Source organism: Lathamus discolor, chromosome 2 (assembly GCF_037157495.1).
Source record: "Lathamus discolor isolate bLatDis1 chromosome 2, bLatDis1.hap1, whole genome shotgun sequence".
Classification (NCBI taxonomy): Eukaryota; Metazoa; Chordata; class Aves; order Psittaciformes; family Psittacidae; genus Lathamus; species Lathamus discolor.
Genome location: NC_088885.1, coordinates 127,409,065 through 127,429,599, shown reverse-complemented (window position 1 = coordinate 127,429,599; position 20,535 = coordinate 127,409,065). Strand labels below are relative to the sequence as shown.

The following is a 20,535-nucleotide window of genomic DNA, read 5'->3' as shown; positions in this document are numbered from 1 at the left end:
GATGGTCATGAAGCACTGATTTTGGTGGGAGTCAGATGCAGACTTCAGCCCTGCAGGAGTGATAATTTGAAAAGTGCTGGCCATTGTGGAAAATAAAGCAAATTGAAAACTGGAGGAATTTTATCTTCAGGAGCTCTTGTGTGTGTGTTTCAGAGCCTACTACTTCCAGTGTTACATCTGCACTATTGTCAAGATCCCCTAGTTTCATAGGTTTCCAGGTACCTAGTTTCATGTTTCCATACACACACTCATGACACCAAACTGTGCTAAAACCTTTCTCTGGTAATCAGAAAAATATAATGCAATTAAGTAATACTATCCAGACTGTCTCTACTGAAGTCCCTGTCACTTAATCTTCAGTTAGAAATGAGGTTTTCTTCTGTCTTGAAATATGTTTCCTTTTTTTCTTTCTGGTGCCTCATAAGGATGTAGCTTTTTTAAGTCATTGATTTGTCTGGAAAATTCACCAAAATGAAAAAAATGTGAGTAAGTAGCAGGAATTAAAGCAGTGTGCATGGGGCACTTTTTCTAGAGACTTTCTTTAATACAAGCTCTGTGTGGGTTATTTTCTGTCCCTCTGAAAGATGTGGCTTGAGCTGAGCCCACATTTACAGTATGGGAGAGGCAAAATAAGATGATCTCCTGTTGTTAAAATAAAAAATAAAAAAATCCTGAGAACATACAAGTGATTACAGCAAAATAAGCCCCAATTTGACAGCTGCACAAACAGCACTTGCCCAGCAGTGGTAGTCAGCTACTAGGAATGCCCAGTTTCCCATCAGATTGGTAAGAATTTATAATTAATAGCACATTTGGGGACTTTTCTGTAATGAAACCACAATTGAATCTGCTAACCTGATTACGGCGGAGGCAAAGGAGAGAGGGCAGAAATTCAGTGCCTTGCTTTGCTGAGTATGTTATCTGCCTGTTGATAGCAGTATGAGACCAAGTCAGACAGTGTTTTCCAGAATCAGCCCCTGCACTGGTTTAAAAGATACAATCCTGAAAGGTGAAGGGCTCTTTCCCGAACAGATGTGACCCCCTTCAACTCTGATAAACTTCCCGAAAAGATGAGGGAAATCTGTACCACAGAGGATGTGCTCAGCACATTGAGGGATTGAGTTAGTAATGTCCCTGATAGCTGTGGATACCTCATTGTAGGAGTCAGTTTTTATTTAAATTTTTTTAATAGGAGTATACACATCTGTCTTTATACCCAGCAGCTTTTCTGGCCCACAAGAAGTCCTCTGTGAGTTTCCCCAACTGAGCTCAGTGGGATCTCTGTCAGCTGCAAGATTTATGTCATCTTTTTCAGTCCTGAGAACTGTTCCTTAAGCTTTTCACATCTGGATTTAATTGGAAAGACATTAAAAGACATTAAGTGTGCTGGAAAAGCATATTTTAGAGAAGATCTTTATAGACACTTCCATTAAAGGAGCTGATGGTTGTAGGTTAAAATAGGATGAGGACAAGCCATCAACAGTTAGCAAGGGCAAAATTACATTACAAACTACTTCAGATGAGAAGTTCAGCCTGTAGCTCTTGGGCCTGACTCTGATCTCACTTAAATCAACTTCAATTAGGAGAAAAATACCAGTTAATGCAGTGTAAAAATACCCAGAGATCAGAATCAAAACTTTTGCCTTTTGGAAACACTCAAATTTCTAATTGCATACCATACATGCTAAATATAATGCTTTTAGCTGTCAATCTAGATTTGGAACTTTGTTGGACGTACATACCTGCTTGTAAAATGAGACTTAGAGAATGAAGAATGGGGATTGGTTTTTAGGGCTCTGAGGGTGGAAGTATCCTCCTCTGAATGCCGATATACAGGCCACAGGAGTAGAGTTACACGGGAGCAGAGATACGATACAATTTAGTACATGGGCTTCACTACAGATGTTGTAATGAAGGAATCTACAGCCTTAAGCTTCCCTATTGTTCCAGCTATATAATGTGCTCCTTGAAGAAGCCAATGGGCAGTCCTTTACATTAGGTGTAATCTACATTTTTTTGTCTTCAAACCAAAGTTTCTAGTCATGTTTAGACTGATACACACTTAAAATCTAAGCTAATGGTCTTGGTATGAGAGAACAAACATTCTTTCATTTTAAGATTGCTAAACCCAAGGAATCTGATATTTAGGAAATTAGTCCCATGTCTAGAACAAAGTGTATGGTCGTCAGAAACAGAAACATGTCAAGCTGTAAAGAAAAAAAAAGCATTTTTGTAAAACATTGGGGGCAAAAGTACTTGTTAGAGTATTTCAGCAAAACAAATTTGTTAGAAGCTCTCACCTGGCCTCCTTTCCTAAAAGGGAGTCTTTTTCCCCACTGTGTCATGGAAAGTGCTTAGATTTTTTTGTTTTAGACTCTCTCTATCTTGGGCTATGATAAAATGCATGCAGGCTAGTAAAACTGATTCTTACTTTTATTGCCTGACCTTGGGCTAGCCCTTTATGTGCTTATGCACTCTCTTCTTCACTTCAGTTTCCTTCTCTTTAAAAGCAGGAATAATGAAACAACCTCTGGTCTTTAGTGCCATTTTGCCTCATGGAGAAAAGGGTATTTGTGAAAAAAAAGCCCCCAAACTAGTAAGCGTGTTTTCAAGTTCAGTTCACTAAGTGGAAGTGTAGTCATGTTGAAGTAAGCATTGAGTAATACTTGATAGTTTGAACTTTGTTATATACAAATTTGGTGTAGATCTTGGAGAATTCATAACAATTTTTTGAAGCACTCTACATGGGCAGTTACCTAAGAAAACCACTTAGCAGAAAAAATGCTTGTATCTTATTTAAATACCACTCAGTCTAGAGCTCATTCGTTTTGTTAAAAGAGTTCTGGCTACATCTACACTGCTAATATTGGTCAGAGCCCATTCCCTGGTGGGGAATGATACAGTCTTCGACTCATTTATGTACTGCTAGCTATATATTGATGGCTGTAGTAGTGATTTTAAAAACAGAATGGAACTGTGAGGTCAGACAGATGGAGAGGATTGTCTATTGCAGCATATTTTTAAAGTCAACGTGAACTCTTACATAGCCGAGAACCTCAATCCATTTATTAAAAATCCAGAGGTCAAAGTCTTCTGCAATATGGTTAATGACAATGGACGTGCAAATCTATGGCAGTGATGTGGAGAAATGCGTATAAATAAATAGTTAAAAAAACTATATTGTTCTGAGAACACAGCTGACAAGGATATTTTCCAGCCATCAGTGACGAAAGAGACAGTGATTCATGGTCTTTCTTCCATGCTGGTGTAGGATTTTGCCTGAGGATATACATTCTGCTGTTTTCAGTTTTAGGTCTAAAGCCATGTTACTTAAATTCTCCTATGATGTTTGGCTGCCGCTTCTCAACCATGCTTGGGTGCTGTCGCAATTGTGTGACTTAAAACTCTACCTACCCATGCAATAATTTGCCATCTAAATTATCTCATTTGGAAATCTAGTTATTGAAAGAACCTATACTATGTAGATGTTTACCTCCTTCTTAAAGTCAGTGTTTAAGCAGCTTTTGTCTGGGGATGTAAAATTAGAAGCAAGATTAATTTAAGATTAAATGCTGTCTGGTGAAATTCTGATGTATATATGTGTATATAAACATAGTGTAAACACTTGGAAATTGAATTTAAAAATGTTTTTCTTCATGTTCATAAGTAAGCTGTGATGATGCAGGATTCTGTTTGTCTTTGTTCTTTCAACTGTAACAATTGAAGAAAAAGAAAATGAAGTTTTGAGTTTAGAAATAAATTTACTTTAAAAGAACTTCCAGATTTTTAGACCAGAATTGAAGAATATACACTGAAAAGATGCTGAAAATATCTGACAAAAGAGGCTTGGTTAGGATTTTACTGCTGATACTGGGGCCAAACTTTCACACCTCACATCACCATTAAAGGATGCAGCACACCTCAATAGGTATTGACACCTGAAAGCTCTTTTGAGATGTTCATGAAAAAGTGCCAATTTACTGGTTTCCAGCATAGATAGTCATGGAGGCAAAAGTCAGCATCTTGGTAGCACTTGAAAACGTTGCTCTTCACAGTTGAGAATACATGAAGTGGGAGGATTCTGAGAAGGTAACAGGTTTAAGAACAGTCCTGTACAGTCAGAGCCGCGTACAGGTCTTTTAGCAATCCTTTCATCTCTTATTCCACCCACAAGTAAGAACACAACCTAAACTTGTCAACTAGACTAACCTCTCCATGCTGGATTAATCTCTTGCATTAGTGTTAAATTCATTCAGTTTGACATTCAGTATTATTTATGAAATACTCTTCATACAAAACCATACCTTTTAATTATTTTGAAAATTAGGTGCTTTTCAGCATGGTTTTCTCTTTCCAACTAAAAAATCTCGCATCACCATTAAGGCAAAAGAACTGTCTCACCCCAGATTATCATGCAGATCTGTCTTGGACTTTGAGGAACAATTTGCCACTCAGAATCATAGAATGGTTTGGGTTGAAAAGGACCTTAAAGATCATCTAGTTCTAACCCTCCATAGACCAGGGTTGCTCAAAACCCTATCTGATCCACTGAAGCAACATCATTACAGTGTCTCCAAAGAGAGGAGGGTGAAAGGTTTTAACTCTGCTTCACAAACATTTCACTGCAGAGTCAAATACCCATACCAGACTCTACACTTCCAAAAGCTTGCAGATATTACTTCACCTCAGTCCCTACATCACTGAGGTTGCAGAATTGTTGCATAATACCAAGAATAGCAGTTGGATTCTAGTGTGTTGGTTCACATGTGAAAATAAGCTCTGCCTACTTGACTCTTTCGACTGTTAACTCAAGCAGTCTCTTAAGTAGACTGTTGAAGATGAAAACCTACAGAAATAAAATTCCATGTTGAATAGTGCCTCTCACTCCATTCACTTGGAATATTGAGAGTCATGCATGAATGAGCACACAGGTCTGATAAAGCCAGGTGGAAGAAGGTAACATGCATGCTGTTGATAGAAGCTCTGCTTAATATATTGGAAAAATTGTTCAAGAACAGTTAATCCTTACTGTAGGATTACCTCTAGAAAGCTGGCAAGGTCAGGTTGTACATGGATTGAGTGTCATTTAAATTCTGGCTGCATGAGTTGCGTGAGGGTAATGTTAACTGCTACATGGACTTGTTCTAAGCTACATCTATGAATCATCATTCTTTGTTTGAAGATAGTGGAGTCCTTCTATCCTCCAAGCTCTTCTCTTGACAGGTGCAATCAGGAGCCTTAACTGTAGTCCCTACCAGGTGACTATGCCTTTGTGCAGAGATTAATCAGTTTGGAAAATGCTATTTCCATGTAAACTACATAAATTAATCAGATTATAACCCTGTGTTTTTCAAGCCTATCATAAACTGTGTGAGGAAAGGGCTTAAAGTCGTTTAATTAAGGTTTACATTGTGCAGTGTGAAAAGCCTTTCTGAATTTTATTTTTAAATAGATGTTAACACTAGTTCACATGAAATCTAATCAACTGGGGAGAATGGCACATTGTGAGGAAGGTGGCGAAAACTAGCAAAAGTTACTGCTTGCAATACAGTACATTCTTTTACAATAGAAGCTGTGGGGTTTTGTTTCAGCTTGTAGGTACCCAACCTGGTAATTCCAAGAGAATTAAATGGACATGGTAAGGAGTCAACTTTGAGCTACTTTTTATGTGTTTGCATATGTAAGTCTATACAATCATATATATCTTCCCTTTGTGTACTTCTGTACTCATGCAGTTTTGGGTGTGGACAAGTGAAAGCCAGGTGGAAGCTGGGTCAAAAATTCTTCATAAAAAGAAAGCAAAAACAATCACCAAGAACGGTAATTTTGAAGACATAAGTTTAAATAGTTGCTCAGCTTTGGGACAGTAAGTCCTCAGTCTCACCTCTACAGCTGTGATATTGTTGGGGATTTTTCAATAGCCTTTATATGTGAAATTTAAATCCACGTATTAAAAAATCATGAAGTGTATCTTATTACTGATGCAGACTGCATTGCTGCGGTGTTATTGCACAGATGATACTGATTTTTGAGGCCTCAAGTGTCAGGGAAAGGGGAAGAACCTCCCTTATTAGGGGTGCATTTTTCTCTTGGCTTAGAAAACAGATTAGTATCAATTGTTTGTGAATACACTTGCTAACAGTTTTGTTCATGAATTAACTTTGCTGTTATCTATGCTTCTGGCTATTGAGGACTAGAGTTATACCTGTCTATCGTTGTAACCTGATATACAAACATTTTCCCAAGCCTAAACTTAGGCACAGCCTGAGACCTGGTCATGTGTATGGCATGTGGCCACAATGAGCTTGACTTTGCAAACTCAACCTTGAACTAAGACCCAGCTACTACAGACAGTAAAATCTTCTCCTTCATGACCTACTCTGGACCCTGACTTAACTCGGTTTGCAGAGGAACTATTTCTGCACATAATTTTATGTCTTCAGAAAACACTGATTGAGGCCAAGCTGAATATGCGTTTTTATGTACTTAGAAAACTGATGTTAGGAAACGTATCACCAATAAACTAACAGTATCAAGCAGTGTGTTTATTAGGATTGTCTCAGACCTCCTTGGTAAAGTCAAGTGGAACGGCCATAGAGAACAACAAACTTTTACAGTTTTCAGCTTCATGGAATAATCTGAAATACAATATAGTTTTAAGAGGAAAATCACAAACCACATACTGTGCTAAAATAAACATGTGAACTTTTTATCATGAGGATGTGGTCTTAAATGCACATGGACTAGTGCAGTGCCTGAATGCTGTTCTTGCTAAAAGAATGATCTAATGTTACTAGATTGTCATTGTAAAACGCTTAATCCCCAGAGTGAGAAACAGGAAGAATATTCACAAGTTTCAATGCTATTTACTAATTGCCAATTGACTTGAGGAAAGCTAAAAAATGACTGGAAACATCCATCCCCATCCTGATACACACACGTACTAATAATGGAAATGGCAGCCAAGACAAACAGCTAGCAGTGCGGTGCATCCTGTTGGCATCGTATTTTTGGCACTGCTGTAGCTACACAGAAAACAAGTGATACAAGAAATGTGTAAGGACATCTGTTCTGTAACCTATGGGGCTTCACACACAAAACGGTTGTAAAATCTTCTGGGGGAGAGAAAAAATTCTATGTATCTGTGCAGATGCTCTATTGTAAGAAAAATATCAATGGAAGGAAGTGTTGAGCCTTTAAAAGAGGAAATTGTTCACCAGATTCACTGTCAAATGTTCCATTCTTTCCTTTTCATTTAACCTAAGTTATCTGCCATTCTCAAGTTATATTTAAGCCAAGTGGTGTAAATCTGTTGGGACTAATAGAATTGAATCATGGATTAAATTAGCCCAATGTCTGCTTGTAACTCTTCTTCACTGCAGATTACTTGGGCTCTGTGACACTCTGATGACTATTCAGGTCACAGCCTCCCAGATACCAGCTTCCTTCCTGAATCCAGTATCTTCATGTCTGTCTAGGGGCACAATGGGGAGAGGAGAAACATTAAGGACATCTGTTAAATTCCAAAGTGTCGCTAATTTACCAGCTTCTCTCAGCTTTGCTGGTCCTTCCGGATGTAAGCAGGCTATGGAGAAAGAAAAGGGGGAGTTTTTAAGACAGTGCAAGGCTCTGTCTACCATTTTCCTACTTTCCTTCAATTACATCCCACAAATGAACATTTTAAAAAGAAAAGAAACTTTCCCAAAAGTCAAATGTTGTTGAAAAAGTTGGGATATAAGTAGTTAGGCTTCCCCCACAGGTATCTTATGGAGAGAAAGACATGGCTCCATGAAAAAGGAATTAGATCTCATATAAATCTGGAACACATTAGGAAACTGGAAGATAAAGAGGGACTGTGGGATGTTAGGAGGTTGGGAGGACTTTCAGAAGGGAAGTTTAGATCTGAGAGCAGCTGGGGGTCCTGGGTGGGAGAACAGGAAAAAATGTAGGGGCCTGGATAGGGGTAGAAGTTGAAGTGAAGAAGTAAAGGTGACCATCTCTGCTGTGAAAGAAGTCAGAGCTCTGGGATGGATGGTAGGGAAGGGAAAAATGGGTGCACTGGAGTGGCTTGGGAAAGATGTGAGACTGAGGCAGAAGATGTGGGGTGTGGGTCTTGGTAGTGAGAAGCATAAGCTTTTGAAGATACCAGCTTCCAGAGCATCAAAGGTGAGAAATCTGGTAGTGAGGGATGCTGTAAAGGGCTGACTTTTCGACAGTGCTCACACAAACACCCTGATACCTCTGTTTGAAAGATCAAGGATACAGGTACAGGACTGCTTTCCTGCAGCTTCCTTCCACTGATACGTGGTTTCAGAAATGCAATACATCTGAGATCTTATTTTTATATCACATTTTTGTTTGGGAAGGGCATGGCTTGAAAAAGGGTGACATGGAGAAATGAGACTGTGCCATGTTACAAGTTTAGGATTTGGATGTTGTGTTGGTATTAAACATGTTTATTATTAAACACCTTGAATCATACCTTTGTTTTATATATTTCCTCTAATTGTTCCATATTTACTTCCTTGACACCCGTACAGTAATGATCCATGCTTATAGGCAGAGTTCATTATTTTATATAATAGTATTTCCCTTCCTGTTAGAAGAAAAGAGATGCCCTTTGTTTCTATTGAGATGGTGGCTAATATTCCTCCAGGGAGTTCCAAAGCAGTTTTCCTGGAAAGCAACCCTGAAAACTTCTCTGTAATTTATGTAGTACGCCTTGTGATAGCCAGTTCTATGAGCAGTACTAAATAACAGTTGTACTCATATTCAGAGCAATTCTATAAAGGAATTAGGAAGTTTGGGTTGGTCTAATTAACCTCTTGATAATGTTGGGATTACAGTGACCACTGGTCAAGATCAGGCTGTTCTGCATATCGTATGATCAAACTGTGATCTAATCTTGAATCAAACATTTCTTGGCTCTAATTCTTACCAACTATGATCAGGGCCTTTTTGTCCAAGCCACTGTACAAACAAATAACCTGAACAAATAGTTCTCCCACAACAAGTTTACAATTCACACATCACACCCGGAAGCTAAGAATGGATAGAAAAAAGTAAACAAGGTGTGTTAAAAAACAGATGAGATTGTAGTTAAACTATGTAGAAGAAGCACATGTCTCAGCTTCCTTGCAGTGCTACCTGGTAATGGTTTTTGGATTACCGTACATAACAAGAAAAGAGATCCTGATTGTTTTGCTAATGTGCACCAGGAAAAATAGAAATAAGAAGACAGAAGATTCTTGTGTGCCAGCCCCTACCCATTGAATTGTCTTGCTCTCGTAGTTGCCAACCCGTGACCAACCAAAGTACAATAGAGAAGCAGTCCTGTGTAAGGAAGCATAGGTGCCCAAATCTCTCCCCTTCCTCACATGATAAGTAGTGCTGGCACTGATGAAAAGGACCCCAGGGAGAAGCAGAGAAGAGAGAAGCTGCGATGAAGAAATGTGCCAGATTACAGGAACAGAGAAATTGAGAGTGGATGAAAACGCTTGTTGCCACTGGGAGAAATTATTTGGGTTGAACAGTGATTTTGCTGTGCAGTCAAGATCAAGGATGGAAAGGGAGAGGGTGGTTAGAGCTTATAAGAGAGCTGAGAATGCATGTCTAAAGCTACAAGAGACAATATGAGGTGGTAGAGAAAGACCTGTCTTATAAAAAATGCAAATACATCAAAATGCCAAGAAAACCAGAAGAAACGAGGAAAGGGAGGATTTATTCACTGGGGAACTGAACAGGTGATAAAAGTGAAAGATGGGAAAAGTTGTTATTGAGGTGAATTTGAGACTAAGTCCTTATCCATAACATAATAAAAGAATAAAAAGAAAGATGCAGGCAGCAGAGATTTTAAGATGAAGGGCAAAATTATGTCAACAGATGGGAAAAACGAGCAAGTATGGAGCAGCTTAGCTGTCAAATACAGGGGGCCCAAAACACGTAGTAACGATAGAGTAGATGGGCAAGTAACATTGATAATCTGATGCTTACCAAGACACTTTATAAAAAGCTTTAGCTCTTGATTTGTTTGCTAGGGCAAAAAAACTTAACTTCATGAACTAGAATGATTCTACCTTCACATATTAACGGTGAGAATACCTTTTGCAGTCTTACCAGCTAGTTATTACTACAGAGAAATTTAGGACTATTGGTCTTTTATTTCAGGGCAGCCTGGCAATTTTTGCACTGTTATTCATCTCACCAAAATACACATTGTCTAATAATATTTAAGTTGTATAAACACACCTTTCAGGGGAAGGAGCTGTTGAAAGAAGCCAGACAAAGAATTAGCACAAAAGCAAATCTTGTACTTCGTTACAAAGGCAGCTCCTGTTCTGGACAGCTTCCCTGCTCTCCAAGAGGCAAGGGAAGTAAAGACAGAGGCATGCATTCTTTCTGTTCCAACAATTAAGCAGAAAGCAACTTCCAATTTTCTAAACAGCATCTGTTGCTTCTCTATGAAGAACAGTGCCATAGGGCCTGCAGTCAGTTCCAGTGTTTGAGATGTTACTTGAGGTAGCAGTGTTAGTGAAAAGTTACCTCTTTTCCTCCAAGTTAGTACTGAATACATCTAGGTGAGAATGATTAAAGAGAAAAATCCTCTTTTCAGTTCTGCTTGAAATTTCACGTTCAAGACAGAACTGACCTCAGCTGTTGTGCTGGGTGTGTTTTCGAAGTCAGCCACATGGTGTCTGAGAGTTTCATAATCAACTTTTGCTAAATTAATTACAAAAAAAAGATTTTTTTTTTCCTTTTATCAAAGTGGTTAGGAGTGAGAGAAGAACAATTTTGAGTCCTAAAGCAGGACTCACAAAGATGAGAGAGAATCTGGTCAATAAAGAGTGCACTTGTGAAGAAAAACATCAGCTGAAAATTGATCATTCTTCTATTGCTGATACTTCATAATCATCCCATATTAGCTTATCCTGTTTAATACACTTCATTACCTATGCATAAGACATCAGTCTGCTGCGTTTGAGATGCAGTCTTGGAGTGCCAGTAGTTTCCTGCTGACCATCTTCCCATTGCTCACACCTTCTGCAATCATCTACAAGACAAGAGTTTGTCCATAGAAGCTCTGGAAAGCGTGAGCTCTAGGAAAGCACATGGGGAAGATGGAGAGTCTTGACAGGCCAGAGAGGCAAGAATCCTAAAAGTATATCTTGTTCTTCATGTAGGTGATGGAGCTCGCATTAACACAAATGTAAGTTACTCATATACCCAGGAAAAAGAAGATATCCTCAAAGCCAGACATGAAGATCTATATTAAGTACCCACCCCACTAGCTCTGTAGCCTAACTGGCTTCAATATACAGGAAATTATTTAAATACAGGATATCAAAATACACACCTTCACTTGGCGTTAATAGAGTTGTGTCTGTGGGGGTTTTGACAACTCATTTTTATTTTAGGCAGCGTTAAGTGCCTTGAAACAGTTTTCAGAACAAGGACTGGATCCAGTGGAAGGGGCTATGAAAGTTGAAAATGGATCGCATGAAAAGTAAGTACCATTTAATTCTCTGCATTTTAATGCCTGTGTGGCATGGTAGATAAGGAATGCTAATTAAGAGCTTAGCTGACCTTTTAAACCTGTTCAGAACTATTTCCTCTGGAATTTATGTAGTTTATGACAATTTGAGAGGATAAACAAGATTTCAGGTTTAGCATTACTCATAATGTTTACTAATCAGCTCTGAGACAGTCCATCCTCCTATGGAAATCTGAAAGAAAACGATTTTCTTTTCATTGTAAGGATTTTGAGTAATCAGCATAACATGATTTTTGTCAAATGTGTTTTATCACATGATATTGCCTGTAAATAGGGGTAGCTATCTGCAAATAAGTCCTTATGGCAAGATGAGCTTTACCCCAGAGAATTTAAAAGTTAAAATTACTTTCGGGTCTTAAAAAATTCTTATGTGGAATATAAGCTTTAAGTAGCAGACAATAGAACCAAGTTTCACACTGGTTTTTCAATTATTTAAGAAAGTGAGATTGTCTGTCCAGTATGGACTCTTTTTTCCAGTTGCTAGCCTGTTTATGTAAGAAGGTAGTCTTGTGTTGCTAAATAAATTAGGAAGTAATAGAATAAAAGAAAGAAGACTAAAAGTGGCATTTGGAATTTTCAACAGATATATTGTGGCTATTTATAAACTAATTTAACCAGAAACATTTTTCCATATGATCTCATCAGCATAGTATTTGAACATAAATATTGTTGTTTCACTTTAAAATGTTACCTTCCACAGTGACCTTTGAATCTCATGTGCCATCTGGTAATAAACATGTCTTAAAGATGTGCAACCCTGGACCTTACCACTCTTGTTAATGTATTAATCTTTCAGACAAGTCAAGCATCTGGGAGAGAAAGCAGACAATAAACAGACTAACTCAGGCACCATTGCTCAGGACTGCAAGGATTCAAAGGCTGTCGTCTAGGAGCTTCCCAGCACCCACGGCTGCCACTGCATCCTTATAAACCTGTCAACACGCAATAGGGTGTATGTGTACAAGGAAATGAATGACTAATGCCATTATTTGAGTCTTATGTGAAGACAACACTATTCTAACACAAGAGATAGTATACATGGTACTGTTTATTCAACTGTGGAAGAAAATAAAATTGAACATTTCCCTTAGAACTCAAGATCAGAGCATAACTCAATTGCCCAGAGGCAGAAGAAGTCTGATCATGTTACTGGAGGTCATAATAACAACTAATTAACAAAAAGTATTAGAGAAAAAAGGGAAACTTTAAGATTGATTAATATTGAGGAAAACAAGTCAGCATTGGTTCAGTTATACAATTTCTTTCATAGTGTAGCTTTAAGTTCAGCTTACTGTTTTTTAAATAATGCTTGGATATTTTAAAATTAACCAATGACAGTGCTGTGAGAATTGTACTTGTTGTCTTCATATACAGTCATACAGCTTATCTTTTTATGCAAGCATTATGCATTCTTCATTCTATATGAATATGTATGACTTAAGATGCACTACTCAGAGTTGTATGCAAACAGAAGTTTAAATCATGACAAGTATTTGCTTAACATGAACAGATGTTAGTTACGATCAGTCTCGATATACTCCAGGAAAAAAGGCAGATATGGTATTTGATTTTCCTTGCCATAATCAATTAAAGAGGCGTCTTGCCTCCAAGCAACATTTTCCCCTTCTCTGCTCTCTGTTGTGTGAAGCACATCTACACCCCATTCTGTGTGTTGTATCAACCCACCATTTGCATCAACTGAGTGTTTTTAAACTCTGCATTTGGACCAAGAGCAAAAGGCAGGACTGCAACGCTACCAAGAAAAGGATGGAAAGCTGTTGATGTAAAGATCATTCTTTTATGAATGGAGTGGCAGCAGAGATAAGACGTGTGTCTACTCTGTACCAGCATATTTCTTATGTGTGGTCAAATGCAGTAAAACCACATCAGTTCATGTGTACAATGACAGTGTCGTCTCTTTCTTTATCATTCACTGGTAGACAAGTAAGAGAGTGAAGTGAAAAAAGGCCAATTAAAAATTAACGAATGACTGGCTACCACACCAAAGCCAGGGTTCAGCCTACCTTTCCCCATGCCACCACCTTTTACAAACCTACTCTGTTAGACAAGTCATCCTGGCATTTAAGTAATTTATTTATCCATAATACAGATATCTTATTTTATGTAAACCTAATGCAGAAAACACATAAAGCTAACCACTTCTAACCACTGCGCAACTGTCACGACAACATTGCACAAGATTTTAGAAGCATGTAAACCAGGGATCACAACCCAAGTGACTCATGCAGGAAATCAGGCAAACAGCAATGAAAGGAAATGGCGCAAGGTACGGTGGCATTGATTCACCTCTGGGATAGTTTTTTAGGGTAACGTGCATCATGTTCTTACAGAATCGCTGGTCACTGAAAATTTGAAGTCCTTCTTTCTACTTCTTGTTTCTCAAGGGTATGATTCACTCTCCCCACAGCAGATGTGGGGACTTTGTTCTAAAAGTTTGCCATTTCCTAGGGTCTGACTCCATAAAAGAGTCAGGAACCAGCTGAACCTTTCAGTCCCCACAGAACTGGGAGCTTTCCAGAGGCAGTTGGCACCTGGCAGACTCAAGTTACTCAGGCAGCAGCATGCAAAAATAATTAGCTCTTGTACTCCATCTTTCTCAAGGATATGTTATGGGCCTAATTGCCAACCTGAGCTGAAATTTTACTTCTCCTTCACCTTAGCAGCCAGCTCAGAGTTCAGAAACAGGCTCAGTCTGTGCTTTACCAGTACGTGCCAGTATGCAGAATACAAATGGCATTTTTGTCCTCTCCCATGGAGAGCAAGAACAAAAGGAAGACGCAAACCCGTTCCTTGACAACTCTGCCCTTAAGGCAAGAGCTGAGCTTGCCAGGGAGAATGTGACAAGGAGATTGGCAGTATGATCTCCCTGGCATTAACAGAACCTCTGGGGTGTGTTCCCTGTCCAGTCACTGCAGAGAAACACTTTGCATTGGTTTGCTCAGAAGCTCAAGGTGTGGGTTGGTGCTTGGTGCCATTCTCTAGGTACAGCCACAAAAATGTGCCCAGTAAACTTCAGATTAGTTGCTTAGTTGCAGGTGGCCTCTGCACTGAGAACCAGGCTTATGCAGTGCATATGGAGAACAAATACATGCTACCAGCTGTCTAGACCTAAAATGGGTCATTCAGCCTCCAATCCAGACAACAGTAAAGAAAGATCATCCTTATGAAACTGTTACTGTCTGTCATCTGAGGTCCTTTTGCTGGTCAGAAGCATGCTTGATTCTGACTCTGATAAAAACCAAGACAAGTAACTGACTTGAGGAGCTCCCTTCTTTTCCCTCAAAAGTATTGAAACATGAAGCAGAATGGGAGAGGAGGGTCACAGAGCAGCAGGATTTCTAACTGTTTTCCAAATGCAGGGTTGACTAATAATTGTTGTAATCACAAGTCAGAAAGCCCTGGGGAGCCTGAGGTAAAGTGCACAGAGATGGCAGTTTTGAAGCACCTCCCAAGCCACAGGTTAAAAGCCTCACAGAAGAGGCTCCAGTGAAGGTGAATGTAGAGCTTTTTCTGGAATAATCTGAAGAAAGAGTTCCTGCTCCCTACAGCTACGGTGGGATCACAGAGACCTCAGTATGGAGTTCATCAAGATACCTGAGCTCCATAGTGTGATTTTGGTGTCACTAAGGCACTCCAAGGTTCCCGTCTCACTGCAGAGGTTTCAGTATGTCCCCTGATTATCGTGCATGAGAAGTTTCTCAGAGAAAATCCTGCAGAATTTACACACATGTACAGAAATGCACTTCAAATATAGTTTGGCATTATTACCAGCAACCTCCCAAGAGCCTGAGGAAAGTTCTTGCACCAGAGATGTTGCAGCAGCCCATGGACTCCTCTCTGATCTTGGTTCACAGCTATTGCTCTTAGCTCCTGAGCAGACAGTGTCTGAAAGCTGCTGGGGAGGGCTGAAGTCCAACAGTCTAAAAATCACTTTATTTTTCTTCAGTAACGTTTTCTTTTTTTCTTTTTTTTCCCTCATTCTGCTTCTTAAAATTACATAAGAGCTTTTAAATAGGGGCATATAGAAGAGAACAAACTTTGTGTTTAGTTTTGTTAATAATTAGCTAATGATGGACACTGGAAGAATATCTATATATTTGAATGTTATTATTAGTTCTAAAAGGGTTGAGTTTACTTTTCTGACAGCAGTTAATGTATTTTTGTTTGTTTTTATTTTTTAGATTATACTTTCTTTGAGGTAGAGACTTCATCAAATTTCTGTTTGAAAAGCACATAGTTCCCTGTTGAGTACTCACCCCACACCCCTCATCCTAGATCTCAGAGCATTTTCAAAGATGAGCAAATACCATATTTTTACAGACATGGATCTGAGGTGCAAAATGATGCTTAGGAATAAGACAGGGATAAGTAACGAGGCTTAGGATAGGCAGCCTGCTGATCTAGCAGACTACCGAGGGTACTGTGGTGAACACTGTTTTCAACTTTAAGGAATCAGAACTCAAATCGTCATCAGTTCTGGATGCATAGCACCCACTAATTGGGAGGAATGATTCTAAAGAGAAAATAGGAACCTAGGTATCCTTTCAGACAATCTTCTCAACACTTTATGTGGGGCAGTGCACTAAGAACTCGCACAGGAAAAGGCTCAACACTAAGGGAGTGTGGGTATCTGATATGACTCGAAGGACAAGAAGTCACATGGTTAATTTTATATCTGAGTTATCATCTCCAGTTGCACCCTGGCCTGTCAACAACTCAGCACAAGCTGGAAGTTTCTGTTCTTGCATTGACACATATAGGAAGGGGGCTATTCCAAAGGGACCGATGTGCTGCTACCAACAAATACAGAATGCAGCAGTATCGGGGCCATAAAGCTGGAGAAGAGCATGCAGTTTTCTGTCACCAGCCAACCTAATGATCACCTTCTGTTTACAGTGGAGCTGAATTTACTCCTCAGCTAGATTCCCTGCTGAATTCAAAAGAGAATTATGCTTCCATATAATTTCCCCTGATTGAAGTCATAGTATTTAAAAGATTTAGTTCTTGTCAGCAACATTTTTAAAGAGACTTTGGATAATGAATAGAGAGGGAGCTCAGGAGGTCTTGTTCCCTCTGCCACGTCTTCCTTCTGAAGGATGAGGAAAGGGCTGAGCCACAACAGACTTTAAAAATCAGTAGGGGAGTAGTAGGGATGAACAACTGCAGGAATATGGAATCCTTGGCCTGAAGTGACAATGAAATTGAATCCTTCCTAAAGTGTATGCAAAGCCCTTGATCTCTCTGAGGGTACTTTACTACATGCATTTTATTGGTGGGTGGCTGCTTGTTGTTCTTGTCTCTCTGGCCTGCTCCAATTCCCCATGAAAACAGCAGAAAGTTTCCCATTTCCTGCAATAAGACTTGAGAAAAAATTTAAGCTGGATTTGTTTTCCATTTAATAGGCAGAGTGTTGGTGTTTTGTTTGTTACAAAACTCTTTGAAAGAAAAATGCACTTGGCAAAATATCTTTATCCTCTGCCAGAAACATCCATCATTTCCTCACTCTCAGCGCTTGTCATAAGCAGGTAAGATTTTCTTCGCTCAGAGAAAAGTGTTCTTTGCAACCCCTGAGAAAAGTCATCAGAGGGTGGAATGTTATTTTAATGGTGGTGAAGAGAGAGACTACGTCAGAGCCCTGAATGCAGCATTACGTGGTGATTTTTATGTGCTTTGAGGCAACATCGTTCTGTGAACAGTGGGAACAGAGTGTGACTGTCCTTCACCAGCCTTCCAGATCAAACATGGCAAACTACCTGCGCTGAGCAATAGTGTTAGGCACATATATTTGGCGGAGCTTCCCAAGGACATCTCCAGAACAGCTGGAAGGAGAGAAACATGTCCTGAGCTGCATCTTGCTCTGCCTTTCCCTCCCCACAGATGATGAACCTCAAGCTGAAGGGGTAAGGTACTGTCAGGATGAGGCTTGGGGAAATGTGGCTTCCCCTCTGGGTATTCACCTCTCGTGCAGGTCCCTTTCTGCTTGTAACTGCATTCCTGAGTCATGATATGAGCTGAGCAAGTGTGTACATCGGTAGATGAGATGGGTATGAAGTGTTTTGGTGGTATGATTTCTATTATTCCACATGAATGGTACTGGCTTTTGTTTTTGACCATACAGCTTGTTATTTGCTTTATGCAGTTAGTCATGGTTGGCTGTGCACTTTTGTGCTTGGTGTTTTAACTCTGTAGCACTTCAGTACAAAGAAAATTTAAAAAACAACAATGAAAATGTTTCTAATCTATTCTTAATTAAATAGACCTCAATAGTTATTTATGCAAAGAGGGAAAGCAAAACAAAGTGATTGATAACCTGAAAATATAGTTTATTTAAGAGACAAACTTTTCTTTATTTAACCAGGATCTAGGGGAGTCTGAATACCGGTGAAGTTTTATCTGACAGCACACAATAAATGAGAGGAAAATTAACCTGGATAAACCAGTTTATGTCTCTCACTACATCATATTAGAAATATCTTTGTGTATTAAAACAGATCACCTTAGCCTGCTTATTTGCTTTTATTTATGATCATATGTGCAGCATAGCTTTTCTTTTTCATAAGCCACTGGTACCTGTTAAAAATGTTCAAGGGCAATAATAATAAAGTCAATGTAGTGTAATTCCCTGTTTTAAAATTGCCTGTTTCCACCCCCTGCCTGACCCCCAATTCACTTTGTTTGAACTGGGCTGGAGATAGATTTGGAGTTTTTTCATTTATTGAGGTTTAAAGATAGGAGGTCTTCAAATGTACTTCAAAGTAAAGAAGGCATTTAAATATGATAGGGAAAAAGAAATCAAAATGTGACATCTGTCTGTGGTGCAAAAATAGAATCAACTCTTGCTTAAAATGAGCATGAGTCGGCAGCGTGCACTTGCAGCCCAGAAAGCCAACCATATCCTGGGCTGCATCAAAAGGAGTGTGACCAGCAGGTCAAAGGAGGCGATCCTGCCCCTCTACTCTGCTCTTGTGAGACCTCACCTGGAGTATTGTGTGCAGTTCTGGTGTCCTCAACATAAAAAGGACATGGAACTGTTGGAACAAGTCCAGAGGAGGGCCACGAAGATGATCAGGGGGCTGGAGCACCTCCAGTTGAGGCTGTTTAGCCTGGAGAAAAGAAGGCTGCATGGAGACCTCATAGCAGCCTTCCTGTATCTGAAGGGGGCCTATAAGGATGCTGGGGAGGGACTCTTCATCAGGGACTGTGGTGACAGGACAAGGGGCAACGGCTTAAAACTTAACCAAGGGAAGTTTAGATTGGATATAAGGAAGAAATTCTTTCCTGTTAGGGTGGTGAGGCACTGGAATGGGTTGCCCAGGAAGGCTGTGAGTGCTCCATCCCTGGCGGTGTTCAAGGCCAGGTTGGATGAAGCCTTGTGTGGGATGGTTTAGTGTGAGATGTCCCTGCCCATGGCAGAGGGGTTGGAACTAGATGATCTTGAGGTCCTTTCCAACCCTAACTATTCTATTATTCTATGATTCTAAAATACATGTGAACTGTTTGAAACTCAAAGACTGAGCTCCATCCAGGCTCTGAAGAGAGTAGAGGTTTGTCCATCAACTTCAATACAGCCTGGATTTAATCCATTTTTGTACCCCCAAACCATGCAGATTGAATGTGTGATAACCCATGTACTTAAACTGAACTTTCTTGCCTTGTGTTATCATAAAATGACAATTTATTCAAACCAAGGTTGATGTCCTCCTATACGGAAACAAAATATGAAGTAAAAGAGGTGCAGAACTTTTTTCTTGTCAAGGAAGATGTAGCAGTCTATAGTGCAGCACAGTACCTATACTCTGACCAGCTTTTACACACAACCTTATTAACCAGGGTCCCACTTGTCATATCACTAGGGTTATTGGTAATTGAAAGTTCAACCCAAATGAGAAGTTGTAAAGTTGGGAATTGTTTACCGATGGACTAGAAACAGTGCACGTAGGTATGTGGTAAGCAGAGACTACAGTTCCCATGTACAATACATGGTAAGAGTAAATAATTAAATGAGCACAGAAAAGAAAGCTTCTTGCAAAAGAAAAGTCACCAGACCTAAGGCTGTGCAGTCAATTTATGCACCTCACTCCAACAAAGCTGCTCTTATTATTGTGAAATATTTGTTGCGTGTGATCTATACAGCACAGAGAAAGATTTTGCTACTATTTCAATGTTTCTTCTAACTCATAGACAAAATAACCCAGGGCCAGAATGTTAATAGCGCTGAACTATTGAAATATACCAGAAAGGATGACATTTTCAGATGTCTTCTGAAAATCTGATCCCAACTGGGCACAATTAGCTTGAATGTCACCTTTGGAAACTGCTTTTGAAATATTACTAGGTCTATCAGCCTATTATGAAGACCTACTAAAGTGGGTTGAGGAGGAAGAACATTGTCAAGATCTTGGCACCCATGCATACAAAATTGTGTGGCAGAGTCTGAAGGCAACTGAAGCTAAGTGCAGGAGAATTCTGTCCCTTCCCTCTGCATCAGTTGTACTCCCAACTGCTGCATTTGCATAAGAGCTGATGCAAAAGTTTCCACAGATTTCAAAAAGATTGTGAAAATACTTTTGTGAAATAAAAGTTTGTGAGAAATCAGAGACTTAATAACATCCATAACTTTTTCTTTTGCTAATTTGTTTTACAATTTGGTTTACCAAAAATATCCTTTGCAAACCCTTCCTAAATAAATCATGGTTTCTTTCTACAGAGTCCTTCACGTTTTGTTTCAGTAGAAGAATAAACACAAAACAGCAGGTTTGCAAAATCTGGAAAAAGAGACAGTACTAGCTTTTTTGAATGGAGTTAAACATTTTTTCTATATATAAAATATTTTTTGCATATTATTATATACTAATAATATATATACTAATAATTATATACTAAAATATTATATATGTACTTGTGTGTTTGTGTGTGAATGGATTCGAACCACACATTTGTGTGTGTGTTTGTATGCATTTAAG

General features: G+C 39.2%; 1 protein-coding gene across 3 annotated transcripts in view; it reads left to right on the top strand.

Moving 5' to 3' along the window:
• STAU2 (staufen double-stranded RNA binding protein 2) overlaps nucleotides 1-13,454 on the top strand; it is a 168,442-nt gene extending 154,988 nt beyond the window's left edge. For all 3 annotated transcript variants that reach the window (XM_065668441.1, XM_065668439.1, XM_065668440.1), the window contains 2 exons: nucleotides 11,415-11,503; nucleotides 12,348-13,454. In XM_065668441.1, the coding sequence (XP_065524513.1) occupies nucleotides 11,415-11,503; nucleotides 12,348-12,441 (183 nt within the window). In that variant the 3' untranslated portion in view covers nucleotides 12,442-13,454. The remainder of the gene's footprint in view (nucleotides 1-11,414; nucleotides 11,504-12,347) is intronic.
• The last annotated feature ends 7,081 nt before the right edge of the window (nucleotides 13,455-20,535 follow it).